The sequence below is a fragment of the Rutidosis leptorrhynchoides genome, chromosome 8 (assembly GCF_046630445.1).
Source record: "Rutidosis leptorrhynchoides isolate AG116_Rl617_1_P2 chromosome 8, CSIRO_AGI_Rlap_v1, whole genome shotgun sequence".
Lineage (NCBI taxonomy): Eukaryota > Viridiplantae > Streptophyta > Magnoliopsida > Asterales > Asteraceae > Rutidosis > Rutidosis leptorrhynchoides.
This window is the reverse complement of record NC_092340.1, coordinates 181386810-181409333: the sequence shown is the minus strand read 5'-3', so window position 1 is coordinate 181409333 and position 22524 is coordinate 181386810. Positions and strand designations below refer to the sequence as shown.

General features: G+C 32.2%; 1 protein-coding gene and 1 long non-coding RNA gene across 5 annotated transcripts; one reads left to right on the top strand and one right to left on the bottom strand.

The window, feature by feature from the left end:
* Positions 1–8145: 8145 nt before the first annotated feature.
* LOC139861649 (DNA repair protein RAD4) lies at positions 8146–12682 on the top strand. The gene is made up of 14 exons (XM_071850111.1): positions 8146–8369; positions 8570–8617; positions 8824–8942; positions 9082–9339; positions 9451–9543; positions 9624–9716; positions 9821–9919; positions 10018–10067; positions 10144–10863; positions 10941–11044; positions 11162–11289; positions 11384–11578; positions 11654–11815; positions 11901–12682. The coding sequence occupies exons 1-14, from the start codon at positions 8327–8329 to the stop codon at positions 12489–12491; spliced, it is 2703 nt and encodes a 900-aa protein (XP_071706212.1). The 5' UTR covers positions 8146–8326; the 3' UTR covers positions 12492–12682.
* A 6272-nt stretch (positions 12683–18954) lies between these two features.
* LOC139862369 (uncharacterized) lies at positions 18955–22095 on the bottom strand. 4 transcript variants are annotated; one of them, XR_011764160.1, is made up of 7 exons: positions 21875–22095; positions 21290–21409; positions 20555–20617; positions 20309–20444; positions 20111–20210; positions 19378–19558; positions 18955–19217 (listed from the first exon to the last, which is right to left on the bottom strand). It is a non-coding gene; the product is annotated as an uncharacterized lncRNA (long non-coding RNA). The 4 variants fall into 4 exon arrangements; XR_011764162.1 differs by having other exon boundaries at positions 20309–20434; XR_011764161.1 differs by having other exon boundaries at positions 21298–21409.
* Between the last annotated feature and the right edge of the window lie 429 nt (positions 22096–22524).

Here is a 22524-nt window from a genome sequence, read left to right as displayed (position 1 = left end):
ATGAGGGCAGAACAACATCTCTACAAGGAATGGCAGAAGTATCTACTGTAGCAGGAACACTATTAAGTGTTTCAGTAGGGATGAAGGGGCCATTGTTTACAATGCTAGGCATGAGTGGGCCAATAGACTCAAGGTGAAACATGAACTTATCTCTCCAAGTTTCATACTCATCTTCATCAAACTTGGGTGTTCTATTTGTAGAACCATTTTCAAGATAAGAGGTGTTGCAGTATGCAGCCATGAGAGAATTCAGATCCAAGATGTGAAATTATCATGACTGAAGCTCTGATACCAGTTGTTGGTCCCTTGATTAACAATATGAGTATTGTAGAAGTGGAGGGGGGGAATACAATTCTTTTTAATTAAAAAAATTAAGTAGCAGTTAAATGTATTCAAGCAAGTAATTAAATAAGAGCCTTGAGTAATTTTCAACGTTATTCTTTTATTGATATAAATCTAAAAGAATCATAACTGTTTGATGGCAGAATAAACAGTCGGTTGATACAGATTACACCTAAATATAGCTAAAGAGGTTATCTTTAACTATTACACGTTTGGATTCTATTCAATAAAACCCACACCACTAAAAATTACAATAGTATAATCATCTATTTATAGTAGTCCTATTATCCATGTAATTGATCTATTTTCCACTTGTACATAGGATGTATGTACTTGTGGAGACAATTGCATCAGAGAGCGTGCTCTCTATCTTTTCTCTTTGGTAGCTATTTGCAGGAATACTCCAATTCGGTTTGGCACCACTATTTGAATAAACAAATAGAATGTTGGGTTCCCTAGGCTTTGACAAAGAATTACAAATGTCCGCACATGCGTTAAACTTCTGCATTGTCACGTGTTCTTGTAAGGTCACTTGTCAGCCGCCGATACGTGTCCTTTACTGTTCAACGTTGTCTTCTACTTCTGTTGAATAGTACAATTGATGTAGACCATACAGGAAAACACTATGCTTGTAATGGAGCATAGTTTGTGTAAGTGTTGTATGCTGCTATCAGCTATACTGGTTTTTCTACTGATTCACTTGATCTTGATGATTTGCTGGGAACACGTTCTTCTGGTTGAAGAATGTTGTCTACCTTGTGCTGGTAGACTTGGCAGCATACTGGGATACTCGACACAACAACCAATGCTGTCTATACATAAATAAACCTATGCTGGCTGCACATAACACTTTAGTGTACATAATTGCTGTTTTGTCATAATTAAATCCTTAATTATTTTGGAGACTCAACACTGACCACCCTGCAAAAATGAAAAGAAAAACACGTTGTAGCAAAATTTGGTACAAGACTATTGAATTTAAGACATTTGGTATAAGACTATTAAATTTAAGACACACTATCTACTTGTTATATATTTTGTTATGTCATCAATTTCGACTAACCATATTGACAAGCACCTTCCAATCCCGAATTTAGAGGTCCCAATTCTCACAACAGATTAAGTCGTACTATTTTTGAGTGGGAGCTTTCTCTAGATCTTTCTTGACATCAACCCAATATTCATATTGCTATAGATTGGGCAGCTGCAGCGTTACACCAATATGTAAATCACTATGCAACTGTGACTGTCAATCCAACATTCATTAAGTAAATATGCAATGCATTCATTTATGAATTGGTGTGAACTTACTTACAAGCTCAGATTGTATCAGATTGTATCTCTTCTAATTCATCTGTGTATATTTATTTATTCTTTACAATATTATACTTGCAAAGTAGTTTTTAAACGACATTAGAAGTATTTCAACATAGTAGTAGTAATGGTTCATAGTAACTATCTCATAATACATTTAAAGAAAATATTTTGATGTATTTAGGATTTTAATCACCATTTGGATGTATTCAGCCAATCGCTGAAGGTAATTAACATCCTGTTGGACCATTCCCTTGTAAACTATTTTGATGTATTCAGTAGAAAACTGATGGTAATTCAAATCTGGCTGGACCATCCCCTTTTAAAAGTTCCAATTCTGGGCAGCCACACCTTCAGACCCATCTGCAATTCACAATGCAAGTTTTAATGTAAACCCAACAGTTTATAGCTTTAATTCTTCGCACACTAACAAAACATAAAATGAATTTGCATATTCCATTCATGTACAGTTTTCACATATGTACATTCCTATGGATTTTATGTTTAGTAATTAATAGACAATATTAATTAACTGTACTTTTTTTTTATGTCTGAGTTGACGGTATTAGTGACAATAAACAATTGAGTGAATGATTTGTTTGCTAATCAATGATTTGGATAGTGGAGATCGAAAGATGATTTTGATCTAACGGTCACTTTTTTACAATCCAAGCTATTCTAAATAATGATTAGGTAAAAGTGACGTTGTTATTATATATATATATATATATATATATATATATATATATATATATATATATACCTCTAAAATGATGATGTCATCATTTCATTAATAACTTTTTAATTTTCATAATAATGATGTCATTATTATTTTATATATTAATTAATTCTACTAAATTAAAAACTATAAAAAATACAAAATAAAAGAACAAATAATAATACCGATAATATATATGCATGCCGATTTTGAAGGAAATAATTATATATACAAAATAAAAACAAATACAAACCGATAATACCATTTTACTGATTTACATTATAAAATTAATTATAATTAAAAAAGGATACAAAATCAAAACAAATAAATATTCCGAATATATAAATATGCAATGACCAAATGTACAAAGTTTTTAACAAATTGTACAATTTTTTACAAAACAATCCATGAACACATGTACAAACTTTGAAGCATATTATACAACCTTCATATAATAATTATATTTTTTTAAGTTTTCTAATTCATGAGACATTTGTTATTACTAATAATTATTATTAAAAATAGAAATACTCAATTTTTAAGCACGATTTATTATTATTATTTACTAGTTTATAACCCGCGCATTCGCGGGTATTTTATCATACAAGATTATAAAAATATATCTTTAATAACTTGTTTTTGTTAGTGATATAAGTAATATGAGTACAATATATATGAATAATAAATCATCAAATATCAAAAATATTAAAAATTAGACACTCAAAGAAAATGAGTATGATGACAAGTTATAAACGAAAGATTTACACCCCATTTTCAATCATGACAATAATACGTATGTGTCAAACATGATCCAATATTAAATCGTAGATGTATACGGCAAAATATACATACCAATTAATCATTGAGCAATGGATGTAGTTAACTATTATAAATCATTGAACCCATGCAGTTAATTGAGAAGATATGAAGCTAAAAAGTACATATAAGAATAGAATTGAACATCTAAGACAAGTCTTCCATATTTGACTTCATCATCTAATAATAAGCTTTGTATTCACCCTTCCAATGCGACAAACATGTGTTTAGTAATGAATTCCATATTCTTGAAAAAGTAAACAATAATGAAGTTATTATTGGTAAAATCAAAAGTAACCACTCATAAATCAAGTAGAAAATGAAATGTTTGCCTTACATATACATGTATCCATGATAGAAGGTGAATGGGTACTGCCCTGGTTATCTGATACAAACATTTAATGGGTACTACCCTGGTTATCTGATACAAACATTACCAACACAAATATACTAACGAACGCACACAAATCAAAAGTAGATCAAATCAAGAACAAAGATAAGAAATAATACTTTAGAATCGAGTCAATAATTACTAACCTCCACGATTTTTTAAAAAGATCACCTATCATGAGGGTTGCAGATTATATCAAAATTTTGGAGACGTCTTTTCTTTTGCTATTGGATCTTCAAGAGCTTCTTCACAATTTTACGTTATTTAACCAAAAGGCCGTTATGATCCTGTCGATCATTCAAAACGATAACTTAAGTAACTATTCAAAATCAACAAATATATTAAACACCGACATGAATCAAAAACATAATAGTCCAACAAATAGAAGAAACTCAAAAAACTATATATGTGTTTCGGGCCAATCCAAAACGCAAAGGTAGATGAATCATACACCTAGACAGCCACTTAAAAAAAAAATCCAGATTACTTGCGTTATTAAATTTTGAACACTCAACACTGGAGATGCAAGGGAGAAGGAAAAACATATTTCACATCCATCTATCAAAGTTTCACCTTTTGCTGGTTTAAAGTATCCTGAGCCCTAAACCGAAAGATAGAAATTTATATAAGAAAATAGTGTGTGACTTCCAAAATAGTTTAAATTAGGGATCTGACTATGTGTCGTTAAAACGACTAAAGTTTTCTTCAACAATGGTAAAATAGGAGAACCTTCACTTTGGTGACTTACAACTTATGTAACCCATTTTCTTTAAAATATATTATTTTTTCTGTTTACTCCTTTGACCAATTAGAGATGGAACACAACCTGAAATAATTTACTCATAAGTGATGGATTGAAAAATGTTTTCATAACATGGAAACAGATGAATAACAACAAAGTTAATAGAGCTGGAATAGGGGGGCGCCCAACCTCCCATATTCAACAAATATAGTTTTGTAGTCTTAGCCAACTAATCTAATGCTCACACACCAATTTTTGGTAACAGATCATACCTTCTAATTTGCTAAATAATTTTTTCTGTGATCTTAATTTGCTTAATTTTTTTGTAACAGTTCATACCTTCATAAAAAAGGATTTTTCTAAGCATAGCTCTAAGGGCTATACTTAAGCTTTTAAAACATGCATTAAATAATTGTACTTAGTTAAAAACTACCCCACTAACTTAACCCAATCGACCTGGCCCATTGGTCACCTCTAAATAAAATTAAACTGTCAGCATATACATACCAAAACAATTCAGTCCGAGATGCCAGCGCTTCAAAAATAAAAGTTGGTTTGTTATTCATATGTGAAAGTATAATATAACAATTACATTAAAATTTTATCACAAAGAAGAGGCAAAATTTTGAGATAATATTAGTTCATTCATATTCAAAACTTAGAATTCAATCAATAAAGGCATATTCAGACTAACTTTGAGGAAATATTAGTTCATTCATATTCAAAACTTAGAAGTCAATATATATATCAACTTTCAGCACATAATGGGTATAGCTAAACAGTAGGTTCGAGTTCTAACTCAAAAATGATCATAAGGAGTTGTTTTTTAATTCTTCGAATTCATATAACCAAAATCATTAATCACTAAAAAAGATTCAAATAAGTTTACATGACATATGAAATGAAGCAATAATAAGTATACTTAGTAAATCTGATCTGATATATTTACCGTTTAGAGATAAAGACCACATGGTAGATAGGTATCACACCAGAAATAAAATATTATGATCAGTAGCTATCAAGAAATCTGATTTTGTGTCTCTTATTTGGAATGCTTTCAAATATATGAAAGCACTTTATGAGATACAATTTATTGTCTTAGTGAAAGTAAACCATGTATGTGCGATTTCACTTGTTAAGCATTATATCAGTAAACACAGAAATTCATAAACAGTTTCGCATTCCAATAACATGACAAACCTCATAAACGGGTTGACAAATTTCATACATTAAACCGTTCAATAAAAAGAATCAACAGACTTCATTTTCTTAGAGCTCTGATCTTAAAACTTTCTTTGCAAAAAAAAAGCAACTAAACAAATTAAGGCTTCAATGCATATTAAATAGAAAGTAACAATTACCTTTGTGTTAGCTTTAACTCTGTGATATTACCTTTGTCTCCAGGTAGCCCAAATCAAATATAGAAAACTATTACTTATTGAACACTAAAAGTAATATTGTAGTCATTCATAGTAACACAAATGAAGATACAAAAGTAAGAACATATGTTTAACAATTAACTTCATTTCAAATATAAGACTGCAAATGGTGGATACTTACCACACATTCACTTTGATTGATAAAGTTAGTATTGCTTGCAACTTCTTATTTTTTCCTTTCTAAACACCAGAGTAACTATTAAAGTACTTTCTTATCACAGTTGACATTAAAAACCTTGGATTAAGAATCAAGTATACCAAAAAACAGTATCAAATATATTTCATAAAACCTTAATCGATCTACCAACAAACACCATATTAATAAGAAATCAAATACTGCAAAAAAAAAAAAAAAAAAAAACACATATTTGAGAAACACTGACCGATGGTTTGTAGGTTCAAAACCAAGCGAAATCAATCAAATAAAAATTGTGATTGAAATTGTTTATTTGGAAATCAATCAAATTGCACCTTCAGGCTCTTCCCTCTCGTCTTCCCTCTCGTCTTCCTCAACTTCAATCTCGTCTACAATAAAAACATAACATAGTAATACATATACATACAATCACCAAAAAAAATAACAAAAAAAGAACATGTAAATTGATGAGAATAGGCTAATTAAAATAGGCGTGTGATGTATAATAGCACCTTCTTCTTCTGACAAAATACAATGTTTCCAGGCATTATGCTATTGATGAAGAAAAAATCCTAGATATATACACAGCGATGTAATGTTGCTTTTGATGGGAAACGAAAACCTAGTCATCAAAATTTCATAGAACATGTTAAAAAATTCACCACGAAATACGAATGTGAGATATTTCATACCAACGACGAATCTGGTTTGAAGGTACATCTTACTCCACCGGATGAAGGATTCATGGAAAGTATCGATTTTTATAAAAAGTGATTAACAAAATCAGAGAAACAATTGGCGAGTAGCTTTGATTTCTTCATAACCGCATCTCAGATATGCATCCGATTTAAAGAACCCTAATTTTGATTTGAGAGGGAAAAAGGCTTCGTGATTTCTATTTGATTTTATCTATCGGTGGTCAGTTTATGAGAGAAATTGCAGCGGTTTATCAAGGGTAAGTGGGTAATTAGAAGATGTAACTGCTGCGTAATTTCCTAAATGATGTCATACTTAATTTAAAGGGTTCAGCTTAAATTATTGAAAAGTCATCTAAAGGTTGAAATTTGGCCATGTAGATTTTTTTAAATAACTATGACACCATAAAAGTTTTCTTATTATAGATAAGAAAGATTATAATAATCATATAATAATAATAATTTTGGAAAGTTATCCCACATCGGTTATGGGACCAAACAAATGTATGTATACAAGTCTAAGGGGAAGTCCTTTTATCACCAATTGGTTTTAGAAATGGATAGACTTTTGGACTTATATGTTGTACATGTTGTTGGACTATACGATTTATCATGGTATCAGAGCTCAGGTAAGCGGTTTTACAAACCGAGTCCGAGTCATGCCCCCATGTGTGTGCCGCCGTCGCTACAAAGAGATCGAGTCAGGCCACTATCGTGCTGCCATCTCTACAACTGTTCCACGCCTCGATGTGAGGGGGCGTGTTGGGAAGTTATCCCACATCGGCCATGAGTCCAAACAAATGTATGCATATAAGTTTAAGGAGAAGTCCCTCTATCACCAATTGGTTTTAGAAAAGGATGGACTCTTGGACTTATATGTTGTACATGTTGTTGGGCTATACGATTTATCAATTCTGTCAAATAATAATAATAATAATAACAATAATAATAATAATAATAATAATAATAATAAAAATAATAATAATAATAATAATAATAATAATAATAACAACAACAACAATAATAATAATAATAATAATTATAATAATAATAATAATAATAATAATAATAATAATTATTATTATTATTATTATTATTATTATTATTATTATTATTCAAGTATAAATTCTTTTTACGTGATTAAGTACGTTACATATGTATCCGAACTACATGTTTCAATAAAAGGTTGTAATGTATGTTTTTTATTACAAGGAATACAGTAATTGTGATGAAAATTTGAAGATAGTGGTGAAAGAATGAATGTAGTTCACTTATTCTGATCAAGTTAAGTACACCAATATGTTTGTAAAAATAACGACAAGTTTCATAGGCCGAATCCGTGGTTTCACGGGTCATTAACTAAATGACTTTAACATTTACATCACTTAATATTTGAAACATATCATTAAACTGTTTCGTTGAAATAAACTTGTGATTTTACGGGTCATTTTAATAGTAATATATTGTATATGTGTGTGGTAGTTGGCTGTACGACGCCGTTTGAGTTTCTTCCCTCGCAATCTCTCGTATCGACTCAATCTCTCGTATCGACTCCCCCAACAGTAGTAATCGCGGCAATTTACGCCAATCCCTCCTTTTTTTCTGGCAATTAAATTACTCCGTAATTGGCTTAACCGATCCCTCCTTTTGGCTTGACCTCCTCAAAACCCCTCTTTCAACCAGCCATTGATTGCTGTTTCTCGTTCGCCACAAACACAGAAATATTTCGGGCCATGAAAACCAGAAATCAACCCAAACGGCACCGTAAATCAACTGGTAAAATCAGTGTTTAGTTCCTTTGATTTTTCATCCCTAAACTTCATTTATTTGTGTATGTATTATACTGCTTCTACTTTCTAAAATTTGATTTTTCCGAAAACATAGATGAAAACCCTAGGGTTTATCACAAAAAAATAAAATAAAATAAATAAATAAAATAAAAAATCTAAACGAAATTCCTTATGTTAATTTTGCAGGTGAAGATGACATGATTGAGAAATGTGGACATGATACAAAAACAAATGGTACTGGTTTATATCTATGCAGCCTTCCACTCCATTTCATCATAATTCAATTTAATAATTGAGTTTTTGAAAGTGCCCTGATGTCTTTCATGTTAATCGATTGATAAAGTATGCACATGACTTTTGAAGTAAGGATTATGTACAAGACCTGTTTGTGCTACAATGTTATTGGCAACTTATGAATGTTTCAAGTAACTTTGTATCAGGTACTCTTGCTAATACGTCAAGGGAGGGTGTTAACAAGTTTCTGAAATACGGTGCGCGTAGCTCTCGTCGGTCGAAAAGACAAAATGATGACACTTGTGACAATGATTCTGTTAACAAGGTTAGTTTTCTTGACTTGAACTTTAAAGCATTGAACAAAATTGGTAGTAGATGGATATATCAGTCTCCATCAGTTTATGAAACTTTTTTTTTATACTTGTATAGAGTGATTTGATTGATTTGTTAACTTTATTTATTAGGTTGAAGTACCTGCAACACCAACCGGCCCAAACACGACAACCACAGGCCCATCTTGTGATAACGAAAGTCCCCAACAAGTTAAGTCTGAATCGGATGATTTAGCGGCTGATTCATATTGGGAAGATGGATCAAATCCTAATTTGACATCAGATAATGATCATTTGAATCAAATAAACAAGGGTATCACTATAGAGTTCGATTCATCACCTGCAACTGCTAAACGGAAGCCTGTACGTCGAGCTTCTGCTGAGGAAAAGGTTTGGTTTAAAGTATAATCGGTGCCAATTAGGCAATTATTTATAGGCCAATACTGGCCCTTTGGTTTTATTTGAATTTGAACGTTTATTTATTTATTTATTTTGTTACAGGAAGTGGCGGAACTCGTTCACAGGGCACATTTACTCTGTTTACTTGGACGGGGACGATTGATTGATAGTGCTTGTGACGATCCTCTAATTCAAGTATTTACTTTAATTTTACTTATACATGATATTGTGTGATAAAATGTGACAAATGTAAGTAGTCTCTTTTTGTGGTTTAGGCTTCCTTGTTGTCACTTTTGCCTGCAAATTTGGTGAAGTTATCAACAGTCACTAATCTTACGGTAGATGCTTTGACTCCTTTAGTTCACTGGGTACGCTTTCTTTTCTTGAATCTTTTTATTTTTTACACTTTCTATAAATAGTATAAAAGATCCTTTTTAACTTTTTCTTTGGATGGATTCTTTTTCGCATGTAGTTGAATAGTCACTTTCGTGTCCGAAGTTCGAGCAGTGAAATATTGTTTCGTTTAGGATTAGCATCAGCTCTAGAAACCCATGAGGGGGCTCCAGAGGAGGTAAGTCTTGACTTTTTTGACTTATTTTGTAACCAAAATGTCCTTGAATATGTTTTTAAATATAGTCAACTTAGAAATGATGATTAATTTTGTCACAGATTGCTGCTTTATCTGTGGCAATGTTCAGGGCGTTGAATCTGTCAGCACGGTAAGTTTCTCAGCTTAGTTCAATCGGGAAAGGTTAGTTATGCATAGAATACGATGAATAGACTTCTTGGTTTCAGGTTTGTGTCTATTTTAGATGTTGTTTCCTTAAAACCAAATGTGGATGAATCGGATGATACCCTTCAAGGGAAAAAACCTCGTAAGGGTTTGTTTGACTCGTCAACGGTTATGGTGACTCAACCGAACGAGTCTTCATCACCTTCTAGTAAACCATCATCAATCATTGATATGGCTAATATTGCTTTAAATAACATAAAGAATGCATCTGAAGCTTCTCCGAAAGCTTCGCGCAAAAGGAAAGTAAAGAAGTTGGATCAAATCACCAGTCAAGAAATGTCAAATGATAGAAAGATGGATGTGTGCGAGCCCGGAACATCTGAAGGCTCAAAACGGAAGGGTGATATTGAGTTTGAAATGCAGATGGAAATGGCTCTTGCTGCAACTGCGGCTACCACTTCTGAACACAATATTGACAACGATGCTAAAAGTTTGAATACTTTATCGGATTTTTCTCCTTTTAAAAAGTTAAAGAAAGTCAACTGTGAAGAGTCAACGGGAGTTTCTACAGCAGTTGGATCGAAAAAAATAGGAGCTCCATTGTATTGGGCTGAAGTTTATTGCAATGGAGAGAACTCAACAGGAAAATGGGTTCACATTGATGCTGTAAATGCAATTATTGATGGAGAACAAAGAGTAGAAGCTGCAGCTGCTGCATGTAAAACCTTTTTGAGATATGTGGTTGCTTTTGCTGGTCAAGGAGCTAAAGATGTGACTCGCAGGTCATAGTTCGATTTTTGAATTCACATGTATGGTTTGAATGTTTTTTAATAAAATGTCTAAAATCTCAAACTTTCAGGTATTGTGCAAAGTGGTACAAAATAGCATCACATCGAGTTGACTCAAGTTGGTGGGACGCAGTGCTTCGGCCATTGAAAGACTTAGAGTCTGGAGCAACTGGAGGTTCGGTGCATTTTTTATCACGAAGATTTAAAACAATATTGTCAATGTAGACGCACTTAATATATTAACCCGTGTAAGTTTTTTTTTTTTTTTTTGTTAATTTTCTTTTTTTAACAGGCACTAGCAGATTGTCTGACAACTCAAATGCGAGTGCCGTAAGAGATAACAATAATACTAGGAACTCTCTTGAGGATATGGAGCTGGAGACTAAAGCATTAACTGAACCACTGCCAACTAATCAACAGGTTAGGTGCTTAAATGTGGCAAACTTAATTTGTTCCCTGATATGTTTTGTATGTTATTATAACTTTTTTATATATATTTCATTGATATATTTAGGCATACAGAAGTCATCATTTATATGCGCTTGAAAGATGGCTTACAAAATACCAGATTCTTCACCCTAAGGGACCTATTTTAGGATTTTGTTCAGGTCATCCGGTTTATCCTCGAGCTTGTGTTCAAATGCTTCACACCAAAGAAAGATGGTTACGTGAAGGGCTTCAGTTAAAAGTCAACGAACTTCCAGTCAAGGTTTGCTTTGAATAAATTATCTACTTTTTATTTAATATTTATTTTACAGTATCCATTTAATCATCGGTTGTGCAGGTTTTGAAACGCTCAGTAAAGCTTAATAAAGGGAAAAGTTATGGAGTTGATGAAGATGGTGAGAATGATTGTGTGGGTCCGGGAGGCGATATTAATTTATTTGGGAAGTGGCAAACGGAACCCTTGTGCTTACCTCCTGCTAAAAATGGAATTGTGCCAAAGGTTTGTTACTTGTAGACGCATTCAATTTGTTTAGATGATAAATTGTTGATGGTTTGTTAATTTGTTGTTTTATGTTTGCATGCAGAATGAACGCGGGCAGGTAGACGTGTGGTCTGAAAAATGTCTGCCCCCAGGGACGGTCCACTTAGGGTTTCCAAGGATATTTGCTATTGCAAAGAAGTTAGAAATTGATTACGCACCTGCAATGGTTGGATTTGAATTTCGAAATGGTCGCTCGTTTCCTTTATATAATGGCATTGTGGTGTGTACCGAGTTTAAGGATATAATTCTAGAGGCATATGCAGAGGAAGAAGAGAGAAGGGGTAGCGAGGAAAGAAGAAAACATGAAGCACAAGCGTTATCGAGGTGGTATCAACTTCTTTCATCGATTGTAACACGACAAAGATTGAACAATCGATATGCAGAGGGAATTGAACATCCTTCTAATATTATCCCAAAAACGAATGATAAAGTTATTCATACAAGTACTAGTAAGGAATCGATGTCTCACCAAGCAAATGATGAAGCTTGTCAACAGGAGGTTTTGTTAAAACCATATGAAGAGGAAGACCATGAACATGTGTTTTCGACAAATGATTCAACTTGTGATGTAGAGAGTTCGATACGGATAAAGAGGTGTCATTGTGGGTTTTCGATTGAAGTCGAAGAATTGTAGCTCGGGAATCGGCAGTTGAATTCATGTTTGTATGTACATTCGTCTTGTCTAAAAAGATGTTTGTGAAAAGGCAATGTATTGTAATGTTTTTACAGTGATGCCGGTGTACGAACTTATTATCGTTTTGAAGAAATTAAGTTGATGGGTTTACATTTCAAATTTTTATAGCAATAACCAGCATATATGAAGTTACCAACAGCCATTTTTAGATGTGGCGATTTTAATTTTACCTAATTCGTAGGAATCGTGATTAGTTTGTTTTAATTTGTTAACGTATTTTAATTTAAAGGACTATAGTTTTTGTATTATAATTATGTATCTTTAGAACTTGTAATGTGCTTTTTAATGAATGTACTGTATTTGTTTTATTTATTTTTTTCTTTTGTCCTTTTTCTCCCAAAAAAAAAAAATTTTATTTTTTTCTTTTGTCGGTTCATTAAATCATCAATTGATTTTCAGAAAGAAAAAATAAACAAAGTTGGTGGTGTAAAAAAAGTATTATGAAATCTTTTTTAACAGCAACACTACAATAATGCTGTTTTTTACAGTGTCATGACCTCACTTGTCATACTAGTAGATATAGATATAATCGTCTATTTGTCATCTTCCATTTAAAACACTACCAGTGTCAAACCTTTCAAATTGACGTGTTTAGTGGTCTGTTCTTTCTACTATGTAAATGTGAAATGTTTCAAGATCCCATTTCCGTAATTTCCCAATCAGGTTGTGCTTTTTCTAGGGTACCAAACAATGTATTCCACCATATATTATCACTACATTAACTACTACAAAAAACGGGTGAATAGTAACCAGGGTCATTTACATCCTCATTTTTTTTTCTTTTCTTTTTTTAACTTTTTATTCCTTTTTCCAAATAAAGCCCTCCAATTTTGTTAAAAAAAAAAAAAAAAACCAACCCCTAAAAAGAGGGGTAAAGTGTCAAATAACTATTTTCAAAAAAAATCTTAACTAAACTCCACCCAAATATTTAACGGATCATATCTTCTCGCTTGCAACGAGTTAAATTTTTCCGACAGCATCGTTAAACTCGAAATAATTTTAGGAACACAATGTCACTAACTATAGGCAAAACGGACGCTTTTTAAAAAACGATAAATATTTGAGTTACTTTTCATACACGTTGATTTTGCGTTAAATTTTTAAAATTCGACAATTTCATGCGAAACGCGGAGATGTAAAATAACATTAAAATCTTTGACGGGATATACCTTTTAGTTCGACTCGAGTTGCGCTTCAACAACATGATCGTTAGCCACGAAATAATTTATAAACTAAACACAATAAAATACATTGAAAATCGAACCCCCGGCGCGAAGCGATGGTTCAATAACTAGTTTATACTAAGAAACTGGAAAGCATATCTTTTGTCCAGTCTTTGATAACATGCCCTCCTTACTTTTGCTTTTTAACTTTTCGTATTTCCATTATCACTTGTACATTATGCGGTAGAGGTTATACCTTAAGTCTTCCACCTTTATTTTTTGTAGACTTAGGGTATGTTTGGCAAAAGTATCTCGTAGTTTTTAGCTGGTAGCTGGAAGCTGAAAGCTGAAAGCTGATAGCTGGAACTTTTTTGATGTATTTTTAAATATTTGGCAGAATAGCTGCAGCTGTTAAAAAAAATAGTAAAATGATAAAAACGGACATTAAAAAAATACTTAAATATTATTTTTATAATTTAATAAAACGCATTCTTACAAATCGTCACTACAACAAAATAGCCAAATATACACGTTTATTTAGTCATTTACTCACACTTTAAACTGCGTTCATAATTCTTGTTCACACTTCTACGACCCGTGAGGAATATAGGCGTAACAAATTTTTCTTGATAATTCACGCTTACTTATGTGAAGGATTCATTCGATTCATCTTTATGTGAAGAGTCGGATGATGATGGCACTGATGGGTTCACGGATAATGTTGGGAAACAATCACAATCTAAGCATCCTAAATTAAACGTAGCTCTCGTTAACCCAGGTAAACAAGCCGTCCAAGTAAAAAGATACAATGTGTTCTTTAGTGATATGAGGGAGTATGGAGAGCCTCCTACTCAACCAAACAAAAAGGTTCAACGAGGTTGACGTCTTGGAACACATGTGGCCTCGATAATAAAGATCGAGGATGGATGATTTGGTCGTTTTGTTTTTTTCTTTTCTCACATTCTATTCGTATGGCGTGAGGCCTGTACTCCATTTATGTGTCTTTTCCAGAATTGTAATGTTTGTACAGGAGATTTTGTTAGAGCAACTGGCAGTTCAGGAGGTTTTGCATCTTCATGGCGTAACGTCTCTGTTTTGTTGGTGTTGTTTGTGGCCTATATTGGCCCTTGGTTTCCGGTTCAATGGTAGTGTTCAATGACACGTCTTTGGATGTTTTAATGATGTTTTGTAGATGGAGTGTCGCCTTTGTTGATTCGTTGTCAAATTGTTTATTAACGTGATATTCTCCACGGTCGTTGGTACGTTGGTGTATATGTTTTTATATGGTTAGGCGGTCCTCTAATACTTATTGTAGCATATCCCAACATGTTGTGTGCATTACATTATACTTATTTACATGCCTTATAGCACTATACCGTTACATGTTGCATTACATTATATCGCATTAAATTACACGTATTTACATTTACATGCTACATGTCTTTATGCTTACATTGTGATGACCCGGAAATTTCTGATCAAATTTAAACTTAATCTTTGTATGATTAACATTTCCGACACGATAAGCAAAGTCTGTAAAACTGAATCTCAAAATTTTTGAACTATTCAAATACCTTTCGGTTATTCTCAACGATTCGCGAACCATTATATGTAAATAGATACATATATATACTATAACTTGAAAATGTAACAAAGTTTTAATTGCATGATACCGTATATTAAACTTATTGGTTTATATATCTATTTGAATATATATGATTTCAAGTTATTTAGTAAACGATAATAACATTCGATTATTGATTCGATTGATATTTAGATAAGTTAACTAAAACGTTTAAGATGAACCAGTAAAACACTAATTTGCTACAGTGTTTTCAAATTGCCACATTACTCAAAATGCTACAGTGTTTTCGAAAATCACTATTTGCTACAGTGAAATTGACTTTGCTACAGTGAATTGCTACAGTAAAAATTGACTTTGCTACAGTAAAACACTATTTTAAAATGTATTTTAACAAATAGCGAGACAATGATTTATAGAAGTAAATGACCAAAACACTCAAATGTATAAGTTATAATTTGAGTGATATAATTTAGGGATAATTTAAGTTATATTGTGACAAAGGTACGAGTCACAAAACGAAAAGTACTAGTTTTCTAAGCGTACAAAAATGCGTTTGAGAAACCGGAACCGGGACATAAGTCGAGTGATGACGTACGACTTATCGGAACGAAAATTACAAATCAACTATGCACGTGAATTTAATATAATATATAATTAATTATATAAATTATATATATTATATTAATATTTAATTATGTCGACGAACTACAAAACAAATCAAATGTGAGCTGTCATTTAAGCTCATGCGATCGCATGAGCATACCAAAGAAACTCCATGCGATCGCATGGAGGCTGGATCCAGAAAACATCTATAAATTCAGTCGAATTCGTTCCATTTTTTTTCCACATATATTACTCCGTATAATATTTATTATTATTATTATCATTATTATTATTATTATTATTATTATTAAGATTATTATTAATCTTATTATTTTTATTATTAGTGTTATTATTTTTGCGATACAAAAATAATAATGTACATAAAATATTACGACGGAGTGCTGTCCAAGTAATTTTCAAAACGAGTTCCAAGCGAGCTAGAGCTAAGGAAAATATGGGTTATTACCAAGGAGGTTATGGGTAATGTTCGGGGGTATTTTTGTGAAGCAAATCTCGTGTTTATCATCTCCGATGCGTCTACGTGCTTTTCTACAATATTGTATATCAATATTAAACAGTGAGTTTCATTACTCCCTTTTTATATATATTTTTGGGACTGAGAATACATGCGCTGTTTTATAAAATGAATACAAAAACTAAAACTGATTTGAGTGAGTTTCATATGATCCCTTTTACTCTCTACATTTTTGGGCTGAGAATACATGCAAATGCTTTATTAACCGATATACAATATTTATATGCGTGAGTTTCATTTGCTCCCTTTCTAATTGCTTTTGCAATCTATATTTTTGGGCTGAGAATACATGCACTTTATTTTAAACACAATGGATACAAGTACATACTAAATTCTACACTGAGTTTGAACCGAAAATTCCTTAGCTTTGGTAACTAGTAACTGTCGGTTATAAGAACTGGTGGGCGCGAGTAGTAGTATATGGATCCATAGGGCTTGATATCCCCGTCCGAGCTAGAGCACTAGCCTTTTAACGGACGTATGCTATTTGAGAAGCGTACACGTTGGTTTGCGTGTATTATTAAGATGATTATACAAAGGGTATAAATTATATATACGTTAAGTTTAGTTACCAGGGTGCTCAATTTCGTAGAATATTTTGATAAACGTTTCTGGATGAAACAACTGAAATCTTGTAATCCACCTTTATATACAGATTATGCGAAGCACTAAAACTATGAACTCTCCAACCTTTGTGTTGACACTTGTTAGCATGTTTATTCTCAGGTTCCCTAGAAGTCTTCCGCTGTTTGCTTACATGTTATACAAGCTATGTGCATGGAGTCTTGCATGCTTTATTCAAGAAAACGTTGCATTCACAAAACCATCATCATGTATCTATTTTGACTGCATTGTCAACGAAAGTATTATTGTAAACTATTATTTACGGTGGTTGTCTATATGTAGAAATCATCAGATGTCGAAAACCTTGGAATTAAATATTTATTTATGGTATGCCTTTTCAAAAGAATACAATGTTTACAAAACGTATCATATAGAGGTCAAATACCTCGCAATGGAATCAATGAATGACGTGTTCGGCCAAATTGATTTGGAGAGATCGTCACATTATGCTTACATAGTATACTTATATGTTTTTATACTGCATATTATAACTACATGCTTTATACCTACATGCTTACATACACATTTTATACTTACATGGCTTGTTATACTTGCATACTTGACACTTACATTTTTCACTTATATGTTCTTTTACTTTACTTTGTTACATGCCATATTTACCTTTACATTTTTTACGGTAAGGTTCCTTTTATCTACTTTACTTTACTTGCATTTAGTTACTTCACTTAACGGATTTCATGGTTCTTCTGGCCGGAGGTCCTTGGGAAGCAGCCTCTCTGCCCTATAGTATAGGGAGGGACGACTTCTTTTACCCTCGGACCGATAGGTATCCATGGAGGGAGGAATGACTTCCCTTTTACTCTAGGGTAGAGGAAAGACTGTCTACATCTAACCTCCCCCATACTCCACTTTAGTGGAATTGGGTATTGTTGTTGTTGTTGTTGTTGCGGTCCTCTAAGATATGGTGTTCTTCGCATGCACGATACGAACGCTTTCCTTAATGATGGTTGCACGGGTTGGTCGAACGAGGCAAAGAAGTTCAATTTAGGTCCCTTGTTTGGGCCTCAAGAGCAAAGTCACACTTCTCTCATGTACTCCAAGTTTAAGTTATAAATTAATGTTGTAATCTCAATCTATTGATTCTAAGTCGTACGGGTTAGTTATGTCTATGTTTTACGCCTATTTAAGGGCATTTGTATTCTTTATATTTACGGGCCTTTTGATCTTTTTAAAGATAATGATGGCGCCTTGCTTTGTAATTGGGTCAAGCCATCATTTTGTTGGCCGTCCCTTGTTAGTTTCTATATATTCTATTTTTTTTTGCCAAAAAAGGAAAAAAAAAAAAACATAGACTTAAATGTTCACGGTTGAAAATGTGGACTAACTAATTCAGTCCTCACATTTTGAAGTGTGTAGTTCTAGTTTGAAGGCCCACATTTAAAAGCGTTTATTTTATTATATATTTATATGCACTGATAGGCGTGAGCAATTATAACTTCCACATTAAAAAAAAAAAGAAAAAGAAATAATAATAATAATAATAATAATAATAATAATAATAATAATAATAATAATAATAATAATAATAATAATAATATACGATTGGTTATGGTTTCATTCCTTTCTCATTTTCTTCCCTTGGGGAATTAGAGAAGGAGGCTGTTTCTTTGCTAAAACGGGTTCAGAAGAGTTCGATGGCGCAAGATATTGGTGCCGGTGCTGCTACTCATATTTTTACTAGGATATGTTTTGCTATTGCTAGAGGAGTGGGGGCCCAGATTGTCTCTAGGCTTCCCACTAATTTTTTGTAAGTTTTAAAACTTTTAAGTTTATTATTATTATAATAATAATAATAATAATAATAATAATAATAATAATAATAATAATAATAATAATAATAATAATAATAATAATAATAATAATATACGAGTAGTTCATTGAAAAGATAAATATTACAAATACAAATTTACAATGTAAAGTTGAAATACGTGTTACAAGTCCATTAACATCTACTGCTGCTTTACTGATAGTTAAAATGTGCTATAAAAAACTGTTTTAGCCAACTCTTAACTTCAGTTTCAGCTTCTCTGTTTAGCTCGTGCCTCTGAGTTTCTTTTGTGTTTGCTAGTTCAGCCTGGTTTTTCTCTATTGTTAATTGCACCAGCTATCCCGTAGTAGCATTAACCCTCTTCAACCTGACAATTAATTAAAAGCGTAAGGGGAAAAAATCAATAATAACCAGAAAAAGGGTCAAAAATTGATGCGAAAACTCCTCCAGCTGGAAAAAGAAATATAATAATGTTATTAAATAAGTTTAATTAAAGGTTTTTTGGATATTAATTTCATGCTACTTACCAGAGATGTAACTGAGAACACTCATATTGCGAAGGTAAACTATAGGTAGTACAGATATACCCATCGTAATTGCAAATAAATAATGTGCATCGAGTATGTATCCTCCGAAACTTAAATGTGCATTTGGAAACAGAGCAAATAAATTATCACTCTCCAAGATTATATATTCAACACAAGATACCTGAACCAGAAAAAGGGTAAGATTCAAAGGTTGGAAAATCTAACTTAATAAATAATTTTAGTACAACTGAATCTACTATTTCTTTGTTGGGTATGGTAAGTCTGGATCATTTAGCAAAGTACAGATCTCAAGAGAAATTAGCATCTGGAACTATTGTAAATTTAAGACCATAATTAGGACATAAATTTCAGTCAAATATACTTGCATATAACTCTACGTAGATTATTATATGCAGAATAACATAAGCCAAAGGAAAAGAGTAAATGGGTCAGTGAACAGTCAAGTATGTATATCTTGGTATATATGTTCTATGTAAGTAAACAATGCGCTAGAACAGGTTAATAATAACCCAAAATCTATATCATAACATACTATATTCAGGTCCGGTTGGGTCACATAGGATGGCATTTGTATCATTAAACTAACGTAAACTTGAAAACAAAACAAATACAACAAGACTAAACTGACATCATATTACATGGGCCATTTAACATATGTAGATACAAGGAAACACATATGGGCATAACAGCTTAAGATTTTGCACTTAGGTACCTTTAAGATCTTCATAATAGCTTTTTCATATCTTCATATAGCTTGGTCAACAAAAATCCCAACAACGACTTACTACTTGTGAGCGTCGATCTTTGAATAACTGATATAGTTGGTTCACAAAATAATCAGATAAACAACAATAATCATCATAACCGAAACTGAATGATAACCAAAATATATAATCATGTATGCGATAACCTTTCCAAAACGGATTTACTTCAATATTTGGTGTAGCTCAAATGCCCAAGAGAAACTGAACACTTGTAAATGAAATTGGGCAGCTTCTGGCATCGTTTGTAGGGGTGAATAAAGTCATATTCAGATCTGTTTTTGACTTAGAGAAAGAAAGAAAAAATTAGTTACTTGAGCCACCAAAACAATGAAAAGTGGCAAACTATACAAATGAAACTGAATCATAACCAAAATATATCATGCATGAGTAACCTTTTCAAACCGGATTTACTTCAATATTTGGTGTAGCTCAAATGCCTTGAAGAAAGTAAACACCTGTAAATGAAACTTAGGTCAGCTTCTGGCATCATTTGTACAGCGGTGAACAAAGTCACATTCAGATCCGTTTTTGACTTAGAGAAAGCAAAAAAAAAATATTTACTTGAGCCACCAAAATAATGAAAACTGGCAAACTATAGAAATCAATGATACTTCTAGTCTAATACTTACATATATCAATATTTTAACCAAGAAAATGGCTAATAGTTTCAAAGCTACACATGAAAACAGCGATTTAGAATTGAAACAACAATAAGATAGAGTGATATACAAATACAGTAAACAACATATGAGAAAATAACTAATTTCATATCACCAATTTACACAATTCAAGTTTGCATTTAAATCATTAAAACAAACAAATTGATCGATTTACTTGTGGCATGAATATATCGGATGTTTGATAGAGAAAATCAATGCAACTTACGGTTTGATACAATAGAATGGAAACTTATGATTCATTGAGATAAGTTGCGATATATAACAGGTTGTAGTAGAATTAATATCCGAAGAAACTCTAAAGGTTTGGGGCATCAATTATACGGAGTAATTGGAGGCAACGAAATCGAGCTGATGAAAAACATTTCGTAAAACTTCTATGCCTTAGAAAAACTTATGAATCATTTATTATAGTAAAATTATGAAGGTTGATACTAGAAACTAATTTACCATCTCACTTTAATCAACTGCGTGATTAAATCTCATCATATACAAAGTGAAAATATTCCAAACTTGATGAAAACTACTTTCGAAAGAGCCATTGCTCACCATCAGCAGTTACCACTTAACCTGCATCGTTTGTATGAATATACAATATCAATAAATTCGCACACGACAAATACAATAGCAATAAGAACAGTGTGGTAGCTTCAAACAATTAAAAATTTACTAACATCATACACTGCATGACATTTCTGATTCAATAGTGCGTCAATAACGTGCAGTGTTAGATTTAAACACTTGCGATACAATTTGAGACATCAATACGATACCTTTTGTGGCATAATATGAGTAAACAAAGGACACATGAGTCAATTTGAAACATCAATACGAATTCCACGTATAAATTAAAGAATATTATCTTTGAAACCCTAATTAGCAGTTAACAAACATCTGAATGAAAGAAATGCACAAATTATTCAACTAAACAAGTGACTAACGATATAAATTAACATTAAGACCCTTACTAAATGATACGAGCTGAAACATAATCGAGCATACAAACAGATCTTAAGAACGAAATGATAAGTCTACCTGCTCGTAACAATTTTTGATTTTGAACGGAACGAATTGACGAGCACTATTTGCTTCAAATCCATCCCCAACGAAATCGTTGAAGATACCTTCTTCAAATTGATTTGGCATATATTTAACCTAATTGAGTGAATTCGTTTTCCAGAGATGAAGCCGATCGAATTGTTTGTATGATGCAGATGTAAGAGAATGATATAACAGCAGAGAGTATTCAAAACGCATGGCTATCGTCTTTTGTCTGTATTGGGTCGTATTTCCTATTTAAAAAATAAATATTACAGTGCTCTACAATAAATAAATAAATAAATAATATTATAAATTATAACTCCTATATTAAAATAAACAAACACCGTGTACCTTCTCTTAATTTACTCACGGTTCTAATCATGTAAATGTTAAAATTCACTGATGATCTGCTACTAACATTTAAAAGTGTGTATTACATTATCACAGTCACAAACGTGAATTAAGTTGGAAAAATTTACATGCTTCTAATAGTGTAAATATTTTTACCCATTATAGGTGTGAAGATTTGTTTGTATACATTTAAAAGCGTTCATAATTTTAATTACGCTCACAAGCTTGAGGAAAGTTTAAAAAATATTCACGCGTGAAAAAATAAGCGTGGAGAATTAACATTTTTGTTGTAG